The sequence below is a fragment of the Colletotrichum costaricense genome (genome assembly GCF_030867565.1).
Source record: "Colletotrichum costaricense strain IMI 309622 chromosome Unknown Scaffold_1.1, whole genome shotgun sequence".
NCBI classification, from domain to species: Eukaryota; Fungi; Ascomycota; class Sordariomycetes; order Glomerellales; family Glomerellaceae; genus Colletotrichum; species Colletotrichum costaricense.
In genome coordinates, this window is record NW_026848230.1 from 2600374 (window position 1) to 2619587 (window position 19214).

Below are 19214 nucleotides of genomic sequence, written 5' to 3' on the forward strand. Positions count from 1 at the left end.
GACGGGGTTACGTACGATATGCATCAGCATTGGCGTTTTCAAGGGTTTAGTTTCTTGGGCGTGGAGTATGAAGGTCAACTCTTTTTTTTCTCCTATAAGTAGTTCTCGTCTTTGTAAAGGTACACAAAAAAACAACACGGGCTACGAATACCCATAGAAGAGACATGTTTGGATTGTTACGTTTTCGCATAGATGAGATGTGCATGCATGGCCACGAGTGATTTTATGAAGTGAAGTTGAGAGATGCATGTGTGGGATTGGTATTATTGTCTGGTATTGGGTATAATAACCCCGTGTGATCCAGTGCCCTCTTACTACGTCATCTTATAGATGTACTCCTAAACGCCACTCGCTACCGACCGTGACTTTAAACAAATGAAACCATAGGGGGGACCCCTTGGACAGCTTGAAAACACGACAACTATCTCTTCTTGTGCGGCGGCGGCGGCGGAAACGCCACCTGGATCTTATAGCTCTCCACGGGGCTGCCTCCCAACGAGGTAACCCTCTTCGGCAACGGCCGCGCCAGATCCCGCACGATGCCGGGGATGGTCTTGGACGCGTCCGATACCAACGGAGGCGGCGAGGACTCGGTGTGGATGTGCCGATTATGCGCAGGCGCGGGCGCGGGCCAACCGGCCTGGCTTAGCAAGGGGCTCGCCGTCGTTCCCGAGGTCGGGGAGGCGTAGGTGGTGGACGGGCTAAAGCTCGCCGCCGCGTTGCCCATTGACGGGGTCGAGAAGCCGTGCTCCGAGGGGACGTAGGGTCTGAAGGAGAGGAGGGGCGCGGCGGAGGTGGTTGACGTTGGGGTGGCGTACTCGTCTTGCGGGGAGGCCATGTTGTATTTTGGGGAGTGTGCTTTTACGGGGATGATGGGGAGGCTTGTGGTGATGTTTGCGAGGGCGAAGGGTTCCTTTTGCGAGGGCTTCTTGTCGGTGTAGGGGATGTGGTCTGCGGCTGTGAAAGAGGTGATGGAGTTGTGTGGCATCCAGAGACTGGGTTTTGATACGGGACTAGGGGCCATGCCTTGCTGTTGTTGCTGATGCATGGTCTCGTAGTAATGCTTTTCGTTTTGCGCCTCTTCCTCCTCGACGGAGAAGAAGTTTGGTTCCTTTGGTGTGAGATGCGTCTGGCAGCGGAAGGAGAGAGATGAGGCTGGGCGGTGGCCCTTTGCGCGGCGTGAGAGCTCTGGGTTGATGCCGCGGCCTTGTCTACGTGCCCTGCGCTTACGGCACTGGATGAAGGTGCAGCCGGCAGCTAGGAGGAGTGCCACGATGGCTCCTATTACGATGCCCACAATGGCCGTCATTGGCAGGGTGGGAGTTTGAGCTTTGTCGGCATCTGCTGCATCCTTTGGGTCGACGACGGTGATGATGCCCTTTGTGAAGACGGTGTCGTTGAGGCCGACTAGTGTGCCTGGGCTTGGTCTTTGCTGGCAGCCTGCTCCAAGGGCAACGAGATCTATGCAGTATGTTAGTGATATGCCTGCGGGGATGATGTTGACCAAGATGTTACATACAGTTTGAGAGATAGTAGTGTTCACCACCTGCTCTTACACACGACAGGCACTTGTCGTAAGCTGAACCTAGCATGGCACCGCCATCCGCATCGCAATATGCGTACTGCGATGATTTTGTTGGGTCCAATTCGCCGTCTGTGAGAGCAGCCTCTAACGCGCCACACGCCGTAGACGTCTGGCAGGGGTTGGAGCCTACGCCGGTGGCATTGGGGTACCCAAAGATGCAGTAGTCGAAAGAGTACCTCATGTTGTCTGTTGGTGTTGGTCAGCACCTCTGGCTCTCTCAAGTGTGATTGCTGTAAGACTTACACAAAAACCAGTCTTGGTCGTTCTCACTGCCCTGAACAAAGGTGCTGTCCTGAAGACAGCTCAAACACTGCTGGTATTTCTGTCCGGCGGCCCCTGTCTTGTAATCCTCGTCCACACAAGTAATGTCCTTGCCCTTGGTGTTGGACGAGTTGGGGTCCGAGGCATCGAGGCTGTTGGAGTCCAGACAGAAGGATGCACATGGCGAATTGGGCGTAACTTGGAGTGCTGATACACAGGCCGGTACGATTGTGGTGAGGAGAAGGAGGGCGGATCGAGCGGCCATTGTGAGCTGCGGCCGGGTTGACAGGGATTAAGGAGTGTAGTCGAAGTAGAGCAGAGCAAAGACTCCAGAGCCTTGCAAACTGTAATTAGGTTAAAGATAGTAGAATAGAGGAGTTGATATCTCGAGAGATGGGTATTAGATATCGCCCAAACAAGCCAAGAACACAAACGAAACAATTGCACACACAAACAGACGGAATAAGCTCAGCGAGACAGAAACTGCTTCTAAAGTCAAGGTGGGAGAGCAAGGTGATATATCTCGCAGAAGACGCCGATCCCATCTCCACCATTCACTCGAGCAGGGGGCGGGGGGGCCATCTGCAGCTGCAGGAACAGGATGGTCTGGAATGGTAAGGTGATGGTCTGGAGTCACCTGCAGCTCGCAGGGCTCATAAGAAAGGATCCCGAATGTTTGGGGAAAGATACACAGTAAGAGATACGGCGTAGCAAGCATTTGGCAAACGCAGCCAGATAGGGTAGAGAGCGGCGTCCCAAGCCGGAGACGGGCCCGTCGTCCTGCCGCCCATCTGCTCGACCACAGTTCGAGATGGGTGTCGGCGTCGGCAGAGGGTGTGGTGATGTCGGATTGAGGCGGCCAATAATAGGCCTGCACAGGTTCCCGAGAATTACGGTTATAAAGTGATGGAGGGGGAGGGGAGTTAGGTGGGCACTCAGGACTCGAGCAATCGTACAGAACTGGGCTCCATAGACGCCGTTTGCCGACAACATGAGAGCATTGTCTTGCCGTTGGGAAAGCTCGTCAGGTGAACAGGCGATGGGGAAGACGGTAGAGCGCTAAAGACTTCCCAGCACTTGCAGGACGGTGTGCGGCACGACACCTCAGGGCGGCAGCTTGTTGGTCCGCCGCGATGTGTATTTGGTTAGCGGCCGCTGGACGATGCACATCTCTCCATCTGCCCCCAATATGGTGGTGCAAGCGATCGATAGTGTGGTTTTTCCCCTTGACGATTTTGCGCGTATGTGTGCCCGCGTGTGCCCGCGAGTGTGCTTGTGCCTGTGCCTGGCGTTGGTGGGATGCATGGTGCAATGTTAGTGATGATGGCGGGCGGCTGCGAGATGCACCCATGGCATGGACCATGGGAGTTGGGGGCAGGAATGGGAGGAATCTTTGTGCCAATGGGAACACGGCGTTTGGCGATGGATCTGGTTGGTCAGGTCTGTTCTGTTGGAGTATTGGCGTCTTACCACGAAAGTGTGAGTGACAGTCAGCGAAGCCCGGCGCTTACAACTGGCAGTGGCATTTGGTTTCCTGTCTTGCCTGCCACGCCTGTCTCCCACTGTTGGTTCCCTTTGGCTCCTTCCATCGGGGCATTTACATTCTCCACTAAAAGCCGTGAGCTCGGCCCAGTGGGTTCCACAGCGGGACCCAAGTGGACAAAGTGGGGTCCGGCCAAGGTATCGCGGTACTTGGCTTGTCGCTCGTTGGCGATCAGTTCTGGGTCTCGTCAATGCTCTTTCCCTTTTCTCTCGTTCTCTTCTCCATCACTTTACGGAGGAAGCATCTCTCCCTTTTCCATCCTTGGCCCCGTCAGCCTTCAGCCACAACACACACCACCCCGGTCGCTTTTCCAATCTCAATGCCTTTACGGAAACCATCCAAATCCCGGCCTGTCTATGTTGAGAGTTCCCTTTTTGGTTGACAACCCTTTTACCAGACGTCTGCTATTAGGGGGGTTGTTAGGCATGCTGCACCCAATTCCGCATGGGTTCCCCGCTGGCATGAGCTTCTTTTCCTCGGACTCCCTTTACACCCCTGGCAAAACTCTGTTGTCATGTCACCTTGTCTGACTGCTTGTCTTGTCTTACTGAGCCGAACTTTTTACCTCTGAAAGCTTGTCACTTTTGCATCACTGAGGTGTTCGAGTGTTCTTCTGAATACGGATTCATGGGAGTTCGTGATTCGTATATCTCACCAAAACTAGAAACTAAAAGGAAAACCCAATATCTTGTATTCTCGCCTTCGATTCCGATTCACCCGTCATCGTGCGACGTTGCTTCCGTCCATTCCGACTACCTGGGTGTGGTGTAACACCCTTTGTCTTGTTCTCTCTCTCATGCGTGTCTCTCTCTTCTCTCGTTTGTCTCATAAAACGGGTGTGTGTTCAAAGCTCCAGTCGCTATGTTGATGTGATCCAAACGCCCGCAGATGAGAAGAAACGCGCCCCAAAAACAAAAATCCAAACCCGGATTAGACTTCCGGCTGTGCATGCATTCTTGCACTCCCTCTCTTGCATCGCTGAAATATGTCCAAACGCTTTTTTCGTTGCCGGCTTTTGATCCCTGAACGAACCAGAACCGGCATGCATCAAATATGATTACTGTTGTCATTAATCGCCTCCCTCTCAGTCCCTCTCTTTCTCTTTCCATCTCTTTTGTTTCATGCCTTCTTAACTGATGATGACATCTCTGCCGGTAACCGAATAGCTCGTCTGATACATGCACCGCTGAGGCGAAGTCTCGGGACAGTTGCCGTGAAACAGCATCTGCCCGCCCCCAGCAACGCTCGTCGCGCCGCCGGGCGCCGTGAGGTTGAAGTCGCCCGTCTTAAGCAGCATCCTCGACGGCCGCTGATAGGGGCCCTTGATGTTCCTGCTCGTCGCGTAGTTGACGTTGTAATTGTTCGAGTTGAAGCAGAAGCTGCTGAAGAACAAAATATACAGCCCGTCCTCGGTGCGCACCAGGTCCGGCGCCTCCACCAGGGGTCCGTCGGCCGCCGTCCGGCTGAGGATCTGCACCGGGTCGCCGACTTTGCTGATGCCGTCCGCTTCTACCTCCTGGAGCATGATGGGCGTGTCCACGAGCGGCTCGACGCCGTTGTTGCAGTCGCCTCCGTTGCCGACGTTGTTGCCGTCCACCTTGTACACCACGTAGCGCTTCTTGGTCGGCTCATCGTAGTAACCGGCAGCGTCGATGGCACCACCCTGGTCGAACGGACACACCCACGGTTCTGACGTCGGCTTGTAAGGGCCCGTGACAATATCAGAAATGCCAACGCCGATGCAGTGCCGGCCGCCGCCGTCCTTGACTTCGCCAGAGTAGTACATGATGAAGCTGCCGTTGTCCAGCCGCCGCACGTCAGGCGCCCAGGTGTTGGACCCCGTGGCCCAGCCGACGTTGGGGAGGGCGTCGTTGTCGAGGAGCTCCCACGAGCCGGAGATCTGCGTGGCTTTCGCGACCTGGATGTTCTTGCCGTTGCCGTTGGTCGCGAAGGAGTACCAGAGCCCGTCGTCACCCTGGACGAGGGCCGGGTCTGGGAAGTCGGTGTTGATCTTGGGCGTGAGGACCTTGTCGTCTCGGCCGACGACGTAGAGGGCGTCTACTGGTGCGCCAAGAACGGGTTGGAAAGCTCCTAGACTGAAGATACCTGCTGCGAGGAGGGCATATTGCCGTAGTGATGTTGTTGAAAGCATTGTAAATGTGTATCTCTCTGTCTCTCGCTCTGGGGTATAATAGATATTGACAATTATGTATAAGAGGGGGGTATGATATAAACAAGGCACACAACGGCGCAAAACAGATGTCGAACTAGACCAAAGACTTCACGTCCAAGAATAGGATAGTCTTTTCCCTGGGCTGATGATGAGAAGGGGTCTTTCTGTGTGTGGTAGGTAGGGTTTCTGGGTTGTTTGTACTCGTTGAAGAACGAAATTGGAACAGGTCTATTAGAATCCAATTACTGAGTACACATTACTTGTTCATAAGCAAAGTGCTGCCGTCATGAGTGTCATAGCGAACTTCGAGAAGGAAAACGGTTTCGAGGATCGTGCGGACGAAGGGCCCTTCTTGTAGTCAAACAAAACAAGAGCACATACTCATACAAGCTACAGCTACAACAGCTTACACCCCGAAGAAGAGACTGACAAGTTTGATGCGTGCGCGAGTGTGTGTGGGTATAGGTGTGTAAGAGGACGAACCCGCCCCCTTCCCCTTGGCCGGAAACATGTACCATTGGGAAATCTTTTTCCTTGCTCTAAGCTTGCGCCCAGCTCTCAGCTATGCAGGAATGAGATTATCACTGCAAATGCGTGTGGAGAGAGAGATCGTTGAGGGAAGCTCCAGCAAGTAGCGGAAGGAGGATACCTCTCACGGATTGTGGTGGGCTCTGTTCCATGGCACGTCAAAGCAGATGATGCTTGAAACAGGTGGGCCGGGGGGGTGTGTGTCGTCAAAGTGCGTGGCAGCTTTTCACACTTACGCCCTTCTCTCGCTCCTTGACCGGATACCCGAAGCTAGAACTTCTCTCCCGGCATTAAGATCCCTTCTTCCTATTTTCCCTGCTTGGAAGATCAATTTTTACACTCTTAGGGCTCGGCGCGCGTCAGATGGGCTCCGTCGGGGTGGTCAGATAGCATCCTGTTAGGCTTCCTCCCCACGATAATCCAATAGTGCTCACCTTTTTTGTACATCAATTCTCCTAGTCCACCCTAAGGTAGAAAATTTGCCCAGATCGGAGAAAAAAAGGATTTGCATAGCATGCATAGGATTCCGGCACCCGTCTTCCGCCCCATTCCTTTAGACCGCAGCCACATAAGAGACTGTACCCTTGGTATAGAGTTAATCCTTGTTGTTCCCGACTCCCGCGTCGTCATGGGCAGGAAAGGAGGCTCTTGGGGGGGACTTGGGTTGGGTTCAGATCGTGGTGCCACACGGGATGTACTTTGGTTGACCGGGATGACGGTAGTGGCTCTCTCCCAAGTCGACGGACGGTAACCGGGGGTTGAGGGATGGGTAAGTTCTGTAGGTCCACGGGGAGATCTTCCACTGGCGGTGTCGGCGCCCCGCTGATCGGGCATGGGCGAAGCAGGGCGTGAGGGATGAGGCGCAACAGGAACCGGCAATCATTGATCCTGGAGACCGGGGGGCACGGGGGCTGTGAAGGGGGGGAAATGATTTGCATCCATACTTGGTCCCTATACACGTGCCTAGAAGACTTCAAGACGTCGAGGAAACGACGAAAAAAGAGAGGACAAGACACAAAAAAAGGCGGGGGTGACGTGCTGCCACGAGTGCCATCTCAGGGGAGCATTGAGAGGGGATCCGCACCTCCAGTAATTATACCCGGTCACGGTATTCTTGGTTGCATTATACCCAATTCTACGAGGCATCAAGGAGGGTCAGTGGCAGTTGCTGCTGTTTCCTTGGTTGGCCAAGGCATGTGGTCTGAGACATGCTTGGTGACAATGCTTCCTTGTATTTTTTCCCTTCCCCTTCATGGTTGATAGGCAGATAGTGTGATAGGGTAGGGAACCCGTCTTCGGACGAAGGACGGAACACGTATATTGGCGCTGTTTATGACTGAGATTCCCAAACAAAACTCGTTCGGACGAGATCCACGTTGGTCCGGGACCCGAACTGTGCTGCAGTCTGAAATCCCGCTGGGATGCTGCCGGGAGTACGTAAGTCCCTACCCAGCGTTTTGCGTGTGCCTTTGTTTCAACACCCTCTGCTCAACAACTCCTGATATGTTTGCGATAACGTCGAGACAGTGACAGCCTCTGGTTAAAACGTGAACTGATGCGACAGTAGTAGTCGTCACTTTTGCTTTCCGTATAGGACCTATCTACTCCTATCCAGCCAGTACGCACTATGTTCAGAGACAGAAAAATTCAGAGCCAAACGCCACTTGCCAAAGCCATTTTTTTATGATACAACAGCCAACCACCGACCATTGCCAACAAACACATGGTATCTTAGCCAATCGAGGTGAGGAAACTCGCAGGAGCTTACTCGCTGTCGTCATCGTCGTCAGCACCACCCTTGGCTGCCTTCTTCGCGGCCTTGGCCGCCTTCTTCTCAGCCTTCCGACGCTTGCGCTCCGCCTTCTCGTCGGGTGTCTCGCCCTCGTGCTTCTTGCGTTTCTTGGACTCGCCATCATCCTCGGCATTGGCAGGGGTGACTGCGGCGGGAGTAGCTGTCGTAGACTCCACCGCCTTTTGGGGAGTGGCCGGAGCCGCCGCTGCAGGAGCAGCCTCACCAGCAGGAGCTCCGAAGTCCTTGTACTCCGACACCCACTTGGCGGGAGTGGCCTCGTTGGGGCGGCCGTACTTGTCGAGCTTGCCGTCGGCCTTCATCTTCTTCTTCTCGGAGGCGAGGGGACCAAGACCCCATCTTCTGGGGTACAAGTCGCGCTCCATGATGCATCTCTTGACCTTGGCAACAACGCCGTGATCTGTTTTCCATTAGTCAAAAGAGTCATAAGGTTGCAATGGGAAGAGAGGAATCTTACCGCATGTCGACATCTCGACGGTGGACATCTGAGCAATGCCGAGGGCGATGGCCTCACCCTTGGTGGTCATGAGAACGACCTCATCGTGAACCTCAATTTCGGACTCTAGAAAAGCGGATCAGCATGTCAATCATATGTGACATCGTGGGGTTGACAACTCACCGTATCTCAGAAGACCGGGAAGCATAAGCTTAGCACCGTAGCAGACAGCGTTGACCTGTGAGGTACGTCAATATCAGACGCAACGGCGATTCATGTGTTTAACGCGACTGAGACATTGTCCGCAAAGTCGCATCGGGCCGTGAGGGGTTTGGAGAGAGGGGTTGCAATGGATTACTTACAGCGCTGTCCTTGACCACGACACGCTTGTAGCCAGTGAGAAGAGTCTCCAGGGGAGAGATGACCTTGCGCAGGTAAGACTCATCCCTGGTGTTATCCATGGTCCACTGAGCATCAAGCACGTCGTGCAGAGTAACCATCTCCTTGCTCTCGCCCATGGCACCAGAGCGCACTCTTCGGAGCTCCTGCATGTGGCCACCAACACCGAGCAACAGACCCTAATCCATGTAAGCAATCAGAGCAAGGCTGAATTAACGACAATCAATGTGACGTACGAGATGGACGCAGAGGGTACGGATGTAGGTTCCAGCTTCGCAAGAAACCCAGAAGACACCGAGGTGGCGATCCTGTGATTGAGACACGGTCAGCAGTCGTTTCCCAATGTTGTAGCAGATCGACGTACGTTGTCGAACTCGATGAGCTTGCTCTCGTGAATGGTACGGATACGCAGCTGACGCTTAACGGCAGAGATCAAAGGAGGGCGCTGGAAGAGGGCACCAGTCAAAGCTGCATCGCGAGTCAGAATACTTTCGGCAGTTGCAACGGGGTTTCTTGAATCAACTCACTCTCGAGAGCGCGGGCGAACTGGACCTTGCCGCCGGGCAGCTTGTCGTGAAGGCGGATGACGGCAACATACTCCTTACCAGCAGACTGCTGGGACTTGACGAGTCTGGTGGCACGGTCGACGCTGGAAAATTTCGTCAGTTGCAATTCTCTTTCAAGGAATGCTCCATCGCATTTTGGTGGGTTGCTGCTCACCAAACAATCAAGCAACCTGAGAAAGTTAGCAAAACAAGTTCGAGACAGTTATGTGGGAACGCGACTCACCAGTGACCTTGGGATCAAGGGTACCGCTGTGACCGGTCTTCTCAACGCTGCACAACAGAAGAACATGGTTAGCGATATTTTCTCGACAAAACTCAGAATGTTCTGAATGATAAGCGAATGCCCCTCAAAATCGTTCGATCGTGTGTGTTCTCGGTTGACAGACGGCAACGGCAGTATCCGCAGTCCCAAGACGTCGCAGTCTTATGGTGGTCCGGGCAAACAAGTTCCGACGATTGCTTCGCGAGGCATGCCTTCCCATGGCAATACGCATCTTTCCCAACATGACATGCTAGTCTTTGTTGCCATATTTCCGTGTAGGCCATGACCATCGAGTCGCAATGTCGTTGGAAGTTTTCCCCCGGGAAGTCCCCGACCGCATCGTGTGGAGCCATCTGCAAAATGCGTCTTGTCGACGTCGGAACTCGCTAACCAAGTGCCACCATTCATGTCGAATTTTGATGCTGGTCATTGCCGCAGGGAGATTCGTCTTCGATGTCGGGAGCTAATTGTACGATCGGGCGCGGGGCATTGCATTCACGAACACAACAACGAAGGGGTGGGAATTGCATACCGAAGGATACGCTTGACCCAAGCGACAACCTCGTGGGAACTGGGCTATACGATAGTTAGTATGCTTGGCTAGACATATGGAGTATCGCGACTACGGAAACATACGTTGGAGGGCTTGTCAAGGTTGATGACACCGGAAGAGATGTAGGACTTGATGTCTCTCTTCAGAGGGCTGCATCCTGCCGGAATGGGGGTGAAGTGACCCGTCCGGACGAGAACTGCAAGAAGCCTGGTCAGTCATTTGCTTGTGATGCTGTTGACGAGCGGTCGCTCCATATCCAAGAAGAGGGAGAAAACTTGCGCTTGTCGTAGTTCTTGAGCAACAGAGGCCAGCTGCTCGTGTCCAGGTGAGGGACAGAGGCCTGGGGCTTGATGGCGAACTCCTCCTCCTCGCCGTGCTTGACAATTTCCATGGCCATTATTTCCGAATTGAACCGAAACCGACAAAGGCGTGTCAGGTGCAATGGGTGTCTGACGTTGGCTCGTGAACGTCGGAATGGAAGGTCTCGTGGTGTTGGAGGACTTGAAGCTTCCCAATCCAAATTTTTTTCTCTGGCTGTGGGGTGGAAGCTGCCAAAAAAATCCGTCTGTATCCACATTGTGGCGCGGTGTTGCCATTGAGCAAACACGATTGGCCACGCTCTAACGCCTAGCCACACAGCGGACGCGCCTTGCACCGTTCCGCCTTCCTCAGCCAGGGACCAGCCGTCTTGCAAAGAAAACTTGGAAGGAAAGAACAACCAAAGAAAGTGGCTTGTTATCGTTATCAACGATACCTCCACAAGGGAAATGGGACGAATGACGACAGGCTCAGGTTCGGATCACAATTACTCACACCCACCACTCGTATCATTCAAACATCCATCATCACAGTGGATTTCTGGTATTATCTCAGATGCATTACCAGTACACCGGCCTAGGCCTATTCTGCTATCAAGCCTTCAAAGCTGATGCCAATCAATCGGTATCGCCGACTCCTAACTCCCGCTAAGGTAAAACAAACAAATACTGGATGCAGAAGGAGCGACACGTTCCATCCCACGATACCTTCAGTACCATTTACATTGCGCATCAGAGGGCATATCCTCTCCGCAAATCCTCCTCTGTCAGACCGTGGTAGGCCGCCGGGTTGTGTTCAGCATACACCGTGTGCGCCGGCTGCTGGACATTGGGTGGGCTTGGGTACCTCTGTCGGGCGTCCCACTCAGGCTCAACATCTCTCATCTCGTACGACTCGGATCGCTCTTTTCCTTTCGAGTCATTCCACCTCTGCTCTTGATTATCTCCTCCGAACGCGAGACCAATTTCTTGGGGTTGTCTTTGGGGGTTCGCGTCGTTTACCGGCCATTGCATGGCAGGTGCCTCGGCACCGCTCACTGGGCTGTTGTACTGAGAAGAGTATGGAGAGAAGTATCTCGTGTACGGTTGTTCCCCATTGGCACTCATTGGTGAGTCGTCCCATCCACGAGAAGGCCCTTGGCTCTGCGGCGAGGCGTCCCAGGTTCGCAAGGGCTTCTGGCTGAGGGGAGTACCGCCGATGCCACTGGTATTCAGCGGCGTTGGCCATCCGGTCCGACCACCGCCACCCTGCTGTTTCATTTCGAGTGTTTTCAAGAATGCTCTTCGTCTCCTCTTCCCGTTCCACACGATGCAGAAACCGGCAACCACAAGAAGGAGAACAACGCCTCCAATCGCAATGCCGACCTTGCCGCCGAGACTGATGGGACCGCTGTTGTAGTCCGAGACGTACGTGTTCGTCGGCGTTGGCTCCGTGATGTTGACCCGAGTTTTTGAGAATGGAGACCCGTCAACAGAAATTGTAGTGCCGGGCACGGGTTTTTGCTGGCAGCCCGCGTCAAGGATGGTAAGAACTAGGAGCTTGTCAGTCAACTGCTGACACTAGGGTCGTTGCGATACACACAGTTGTTGATGAAGTTATTGTTTCCTGCACGGAGACACGACGAACAGCTGGCGACCTGGTTATGATCCCAGACATCGCAGTACTCAAACTCGGTGACGTTGGAAGCCAGATCACTGTATGTGATTGCCTTTTGTAGTGGCTCGCACGCAGTCCTATTCGACGGTTACTAGATATCACAGCTTACGGAGTCACTGCTAGACATACCTTGTGAGACACGGGCTTGATCCGACATTTGGGTTGTCTGGATATCCAAAAGTACAGTACGAAATGGCGTATCGCAAATTATCTACACCAACGACGTCAGCTTCCTCTCCGGCCTGGAGCCCAGATAATGCACATACACAACGCCCATTGCGTGTCTGTCTCGTTGGTGCTGGTCGTAAAGTCACTGGTCAACTCGCAAGACACGCATTGCTGGTATACAGAACCGGCGCTGCTGGAGTACGAGTGCTCGTCGCATACAACGTCGTTCTTGGTCGTCGCATCGAGTACGTTGCCGCATAGTGTCTGGCAAGGTGAACCAGTCGCCACGTGGATAGCCGATACCCGGCTGAGGGCAAGGCCTAGCACAAGGGCACCCGTCGTGGGACGCATTTTGGAAAGAAAAAGCGAGGGTGGTTATGATACTGGAGTTCGCCGGTGGGACCGAAGTATCGCTAACGGGGCAGGCTGCCGCAACGCACGAAAGAGCTTTGCTCGGAAGTCAATCGCTGAGGGCGAAGATGCCTGTCTTACATGCCTGCGGGGGCGACGGGTACGATTGATACTTTGCGAGGGCGCTTATATATGGCGATAATGCGGTTGTCGGGAGCGTTTCTACGATGGCGCTCACGATGTGACGAGACGTGCTGCTTCAAGATCGTGAACTATGCGAAACGGCGCCTCATATGTGTTTCGATGTTTGCAAGAGAGAAGACGGAGGCAACTGTGATTGTGATGAGAGGTGGCAGGTCAGCGCGAGGGACCCCCCCCATCGTTTCCGTTGGAGCACACTGCATCTAGATCTGCACCTAGTTGGTTGAAGCCTGTTGGTGCAAAGTGTGATTGGGGTCCGAATTAAGAGCACGTATCTGGAGTGGCACCCGTGGCACAGCAATGGAGAGCGCTGCCGAGCCAGACCTTGCACGGAATAACGAAGGCCTTCTCACTCGTCTTGGTCTAGTCTATCCGTACAATACAGTTCCTCGCCGACGGCCCGCCCGCACGAAGGTTGATGGGAGGTCTTGGGAGGGGAAGAGCTTGATTGTGCTGGCCACCTGGGCATTCGGGGGCTGGTCAACTGCATCGCTCTCACCTGCTCACACCGCTGGCCCCGGCCGGCGAGGGTGGGGACTCGGGGACGGATCTCTTCGACGTCGCTGGTTCTCTTTAGCGCCGTGGTGGAAAGTGGCGTGCAGAAGACCTGTGAATACCCAGCCACTAAGCATGCGGGCAACACCCAATGCTACTGTGCTAAGCTGCAAGAACCCCTGTCCTATTTCACATCTCAACAACCACTTCGGGTACGAACTTGCTGTTCACACAGCTCATTGGATGATGCCGTCGAAATGTTTGCTGCCACCTGAGGCCCGTTGGACGGCCTAGCGCCCTGAGAAGAGGAGTAGGCATGGTGTTCCTGGGTTTCTCCCCTGCTAGATTGCCAATACTTGGGAGACAAGCACGCACTCGGGGCCAACAGCCTTCAAGATGGTCCCTTCTTAGGCATCATGAACAGTGCAAGAGTGGGATGAACATGTTGGACCAACAATGACCCTTAACCGTGCGGTAAGTCGACTCATCTTTACCCTCTGCGGCGGCATCGCGTGGCGGCTATCACCGCGGGCGTGCCAGATAAAGAGCTCTGAAGCTGAGGTAAGATGGTGATGTAAGTCTCGCTTACGACGCGGCAATCTATCGCCCGGTGAAGTCTGCGGGTCCAAAGCTTAAGTTGAGAATGAACAAAAGACCATCGGCCATTGAACAACAAAATGGAGCATGGGCGGTGCTCATTCATATCTCACGACTTACACGTGCTTTGTCGGGCATTTAGAACTGATTTCATGGAAACTCGTAGCATATTTAACGTAAATACAATCGCGAGCATGACATTGATGGAAATGAGACCCAATATCCGGTGGCGTAACCTTCCAGCACGTCCTTCCACTACCTTTACCTAATACGCCTTATTTTGCTGTCCGTTCATTCATTACCGTTCTTGGTATCTGACTGCCTCTCTGTCGGCAGAATTCTTGAAGAAATAAAAAGCTTTCCAAACTCCTTGCTAAACTCGGCGGACAAAAGAAAAGAATAATACGTGAAAGGCTGTCATGTCTGAGTTATGTGTCCTTGAGACTTGTACATCTATGCAACTACGCCATTTGCACCGCTGGAAATCGGAACTGGAACAACGTCTCTATCCATGCATCTTAGATCAATCAGATCGTCAGTCGCGTCTAATCCGAGAGAATCAGTCGAGTCATTGGCAGACCGAACAAAAACCATCGCCGTGGGAGTTTTGGGCTCAAACATGGGCGTAGACGGAGATCGGCTGGTGGTCGAAACGGTCTCGACGGTCTCGCTGAGAGAGAGGGCGTCACTTGACTTAGTGGCATTGGTGGATGAGAATTCAAGGCCTTCAAGATCTTGCTGTGTGTTTGCGTTCAAGATTGCCGTCTTTTTCGACACCTCAATGGCCGACGCTGCAGGTAGCGACATCGAGCGCCCGGAGCCCAAGTCAGGAGAGTCTCGGTGTCCAACCATCTTTGCGCTGCCGACTTCCTGGGCGCTCCCAATTGATTGCCGTCCATGAACCGGACAATTTGGGCAGAGGATCTCCTCGACAATCTCAAAATCTGCCAAAGGGTCCTTTGAAGCTTGTAACACATCAGGCCCGGTGGACGCCCTCCTCTTGTGCCCATGAATCTGACTGTCGACTGTCGGGGGCTCACGAGAACGGCTGTGCTCGCGCGGCGACATCTTTGGTGGTGAGAATTTGGCGCCAGGCTGACGGCCTCTGCTAGCCGTGCGAGAGGCAGAGTGAAGTTTGGCGCGGTCATCACTAATGGGGGTTCTGGACCTATTGCGCACCCCTCTCACGACGACCTTGTCGGTATCTGCCGCCGATCCAGCACGAGGACGGTAGCCCATGCGAGACATTGGCCGTTGAGTTTGGTTCTGGTTGGTGTCTGGCTGGAAAGCGGAGGACGGGCGGCGGGGGAACTCATCGCTCAGGATGCTCGGACTGGCTGCGATCAAGATGGAAGATAGTCGGTCAGTCGGGCGGCTTCGACTGCAGTTGCGAGATTTCGGGGAGGACGGTCGATCAGGAACTGGAGTGTCCGATTTCTCGATAGCACGGCTGCGATTCGCCGACTCGGCTCTCTGCGCGACGGACTCCAGGTGCTGGGAAATCACAGCAGCTTGCTCGCGACGTGCAACAGCTGACTCAGACCGATCTCGCACTCGCGAACGACTCGCATGCCGAGTCTTGGTAGATGAAGGCCGAGGAGGCATGGCTTGCTGTGATGAAGCCCCTTTCGAGCCATCTGGCTTGGACTTGCTTTCGTCTTCAGGGCGGCTTTTGCTGGGACTGCGGGACTTGGGCGTCACGGGTCGGGCTTGCCTCTGCTCCTGGGCTTTGACGGGCTTCTCCTTGGTGGCCGCAACAGCTGTCACAGAAGTGCGGACGGTATTCGAGCTTTGCGACCGCGGTATCAGGTCAGGCTGAGAGAACGATGGAAACTGGTGATGCTGTTGGTTGCTGTACCTCTCTGCCGGTGAATCAGATGCAGCCGACATCCGCCCTCGAGTCTCCATGGGCGTTTTCAGGAGGTTATCTGACGGGCGCCAAAAGTACCGAGGCGACAGTGGTTCCTGGTCATCAAGTGGTGTGATCGGGCTGAACGGCATCTGCGCAATGGAAACATGGCCGCCATAGATCTTCATCTCCGACATTCTAGTGGGATAGCCGCTAAGAGGATGAGCACTATCCGGGTACGGTGTGCTATCAGCGGGTGCCCGCCCGTTCGAGGTTACGGACTGATTAGACAATACTGAGTGAAAGGACTGAGTCGACTGGCTGCTGAGAGGTACGGGGCTGGCTTGCCATGCTTCAAGAGGCGGAGACTGCGGTATTTGGATTCTCGGACGAATCGCTAACGGCGTGGGGCTCGGAGCTGTTGGTGTCGGAAGTTCGATGCCATCAAAGCCTGGAGACCTCGCGGCCGAATTGCGGGTTTCAACTACTAGGCCGTTGGTCTTGATCTTGGGCAAAGACTTAGATGCCTTGGAGGTTGGCGACTTCTTGGATGATGTGACCGAAGAAGCCTGCTTGCTTGGGGCACTTTTCGGCTGAGTCGGTGTGTGTGTTGAGAAGCCTTGCTTGGTTCCGTTGGACTGAGAAGGTTTGGCAGTACCAGATCCAGAGCCGGAGGAGCTGGGAGCGGCCGAGGAAGGGGACGTCTCCTGCAATTCGGAGTGAACTGCAGATGGTCTATCGGGTTCCGGGCGGTAGACCAGCTTCGCATACGGAGGGTTGTTGGTGTCGACCACGAGGAGTTCCTTTTCACCTCTTCCAAGCAGGCCGTAAATTTTAACCTCCCCAGCTTGAATACCTACGACAGCACTGGTGCCAGCATACACCGCATCGTCTTCGATACCAGTTCGATTGCAGAAAACAACAATGATCTCCTCGTCGGTCTCAGCACGGATGATCGGTTCCAAACGAGTGACCCAATACGTGAGAGTGTCCATGTCAGGCTCGTTGGGCATGCGGCTGAACATGCGGCCGTCCTCGCGTGTCATCCACGCCATAGAGACAATTACAAGATTCGACTCATATTCAAGAACATGGAATGCGAATTCAAACGCATGCCAGGGAGCCTGGAACTTGTAGGGGCTTTGCAAAGTCAGTTTAAGTCAATCCATCCATCATTTCGGAAGCAACTCACTTTAAATCCATGCCTAAAGAAACACAGTTAGCTTTTTACTTCTTCTGTGGCTCTAGCAAGTTGTTCAGACTCACAAATGCCAATCGATGCATGGCCAAGGCCCGGAATGAACCCCTCATAGAACCCCTGGTTTCCCTCAAGCGCCCATGTCTCATCTGTGTAGTAGAGGAAGCTTTTCCTGTAGTTGGCTATTGTTTCGCCATCTTCGTTGACTACGATAGCCGAGTTGTAGTACTCGGGACCAGTGGGCCACTGATTGGAAACATCGACTTTCTCCGGGTAGCCAACAACTACGTTGCAATTGTACTTGAGAGCGGTCGTGCGAGCCCAAAGGGAGGTGATTCCGGAGCCTGAGGGCTCGAGAAACGGCGAAATATGCTGGAGGGACTTGAAATTGTACCCTGATCTGCGTCATTACAAAGAATTCGATCTGTAAACGTCGAGGAGGTAGTAGGCGTAACGCTCTCTGGAGGAAGCCCATTTGCGCTCAACCACGCGCCCATGCGCGCCAAACAAAGCCGATGTCCAACTTACCTGAGAAAGCCAGCTCGGGTAGCACTAGGAGATCGAGGTCGTCGGGATTTGCCTTGCTCAAGACAGAGTCGGCTCGGTTGAGGTTATTGTCGATGTCGCCCACCTGGGGAGCAAACTGAAGACAGCCTATCCTCATCTTCGTTCAGAACTAACGGAGGCGACGAAAGCACGGTGGCGGTCGAATTTCCCAACTCCAGAGTCCCTCGACCGATCGCACGTTTCGCCGCAGGTGGTAAAGAAGACGATAAACTTAACAACGAATACATCCAAGGAGACCAACAAGCCGACGATGTTTGAAAAAAAGATGATAAGAGAGGAACCCGGAACAACGGTGTCGGAGTGCTAGCCGCAAGCTAATCTGGTAAAACTGGTGGGCTACACAATGATATTTGGGTAAGAGAGAGCGGGGGGACAGGCTCGGATGGGATACTCTGCGAGTGACCACGGGGTAACGCTCAGTAACGTCCAGTGAGAGGCTCTAGCACAAATTCCTGCCACCCAAAAAGACTATTAACCCAGCCTATTGTGGACGTATGTTGGTGATGATGGGAAGCAACCAACAGGAATGCGACGTTTGCCGCTCTCCAGGTGCAGGGGTTGCGATGGTGCGCTCTGCAGCCATTCGTCACTTTCCCACCGCTCAAGACCACGGACCATCCACTGTTCAATTTCCATCCCCCGCCTCAGGCGAGGATGATTATGTACAATACGGACATGTGTTGTGGGAATGCGCCCGCGCAGCCCGCGCAGTAGAGACTAGGATTAACTATCCCGTCACTCGTTGTAAGCCTCTTGATTCGCTTCGAAGTTCTTGGAGAGACAGTGTGCCATGGAGCCCTACGCCTGGCGGGCCTGGGTACCAACTCCGGTTTCCCGCAGACGTACATGCTCAAAGTCCACACTGACTTTGTCCAACTTGACCACGTTGGGTTCGTGTTGGACAAACGAACAGTTGGGCCAACAGGAGTTGCAGTATCTCCTGTGGTAATCTCGCAGCCTATCATAGTCTGCGAGTCAACGGCAAGGCAGAGCAGGATCCGAAGCCCCATGCCCTTACCATCACGGGCAACGGCAGTCAGCTTCGCCCACGATGCCAGCCCCTTTCCCCATTTCCTCGCCAACATCGTGAGGCTGCCCCTGGCGAACAGGCTGACGAGAATGTGATGGAGAACAAAGATAGATCTGAACATGTACACTAGCTGTTCTTCAGTCCATCGAAAATATTGGTGATTTAGGAGGCATCGCAGACTCTTCTCATGCTGTTGTTTTCTCCCCCTCGTAGGCAACCAACGCCCCCTTTCACTTGCAGGATGGAGTGTTCAAATGATCACGATGATCACCTCCTTGGTGTCGTCTGCTTCTTTGCCAAAGCTGCACAGTGACAAGAACACTATGTCGGTTGCGCACTCGCGCCGCCCGCTCGTCGTCTTTACTGGACGACGCCCAACTGGTGTGGCCGTTGGAACTTGGGAGTCTGTCTTGGGCGATGATCAGGTTCCGGCCTAGCGCGTCAAGGATGCGTAGCAGCACCTGAGAAGACCAACAGCAGCATGCATGTCACTCTACGAGTCTAGGGAGGATCCGGGTCGGTGAAGTCTAACACTTCTCCACAGTCTCAGGAACAGTTGGCTCCAAGGCTCTTCCGGCAGGACGGCTACTGTGGAGAGTCGACAACATCCCATTCGTCCACGAATCGACCGCTTCAGCTGCTTGGCCAGTCACGACATGAGGAGGACC

The 19214-nt window shown here is 54.0% G+C and overlaps 5 protein-coding genes across 5 annotated transcripts; all 5 read right to left on the minus strand.

Moving 5' to 3' along the window:
- Positions 1-421: 421 nt before the first annotated feature.
- CCOS01_00920 (LPXTG-domain-containing protein) lies at positions 422-2111 on the minus strand (the record flags this gene model as incomplete). Its single annotated transcript, XM_060449116.1, has 3 exons — positions 422-1461; positions 1520-1771; positions 1829-2111. 3 exons carry the CDS (start codon positions 2109-2111, stop codon positions 422-424), a joined length of 1575 nt encoding a protein of 524 aa, XP_060320554.1.
- A 2407-nt stretch (positions 2112-4518) lies between these two features.
- Positions 4519-5541, minus strand: CCOS01_00921 (glycosyl hydrolase family 43; the record flags this gene model as incomplete). Its single annotated transcript, XM_060449117.1, has 1 exon — positions 4519-5541. One exon carries the CDS (start codon positions 5539-5541, stop codon positions 4519-4521), a length of 1023 nt encoding a protein of 340 aa, XP_060320555.1.
- Positions 5542-7854: 2313 nt separating this feature from the next.
- On the minus strand, positions 7855-10513 carry CCOS01_00922 (centromere/microtubule-binding protein cbf5; the record flags this gene model as incomplete). The annotated part of the gene is made up of 12 exons (XM_060449118.1): positions 7855-8300; positions 8358-8462; positions 8520-8574; positions 8699-8914; positions 8972-9043; positions 9100-9203; positions 9263-9384; positions 9456-9471; positions 9525-9571; positions 10096-10139; positions 10200-10323; positions 10392-10513. The coding sequence occupies 12 exons, from the start codon at positions 10511-10513 to the stop codon at positions 7855-7857; spliced, it is 1473 nt and encodes a 490-aa protein (XP_060320556.1).
- A 652-nt stretch (positions 10514-11165) lies between these two features.
- On the minus strand, positions 11166-12609 carry CCOS01_00923 (uncharacterized protein; the record flags this gene model as incomplete). The annotated part of the gene is made up of 4 exons (XM_060449119.1): positions 11166-11965; positions 12016-12167; positions 12220-12301; positions 12357-12609. The coding sequence occupies 4 exons, from the start codon at positions 12607-12609 to the stop codon at positions 11166-11168; spliced, it is 1287 nt and encodes a 428-aa protein (XP_060320557.1).
- A 1746-nt stretch (positions 12610-14355) lies between these two features.
- CCOS01_00924 (N-terminal amidase) lies at positions 14356-17613 on the minus strand (the record flags this gene model as incomplete). Its single annotated transcript, XM_060449120.1, has 4 exons — positions 14356-16891; positions 16944-16956; positions 17018-17344; positions 17478-17613. The coding sequence occupies 4 exons, from the start codon at positions 17611-17613 to the stop codon at positions 14356-14358; spliced, it is 3012 nt and encodes a 1003-aa protein (XP_060320558.1).
- Positions 17614-19214: the final 1601 nt, after the last annotated feature.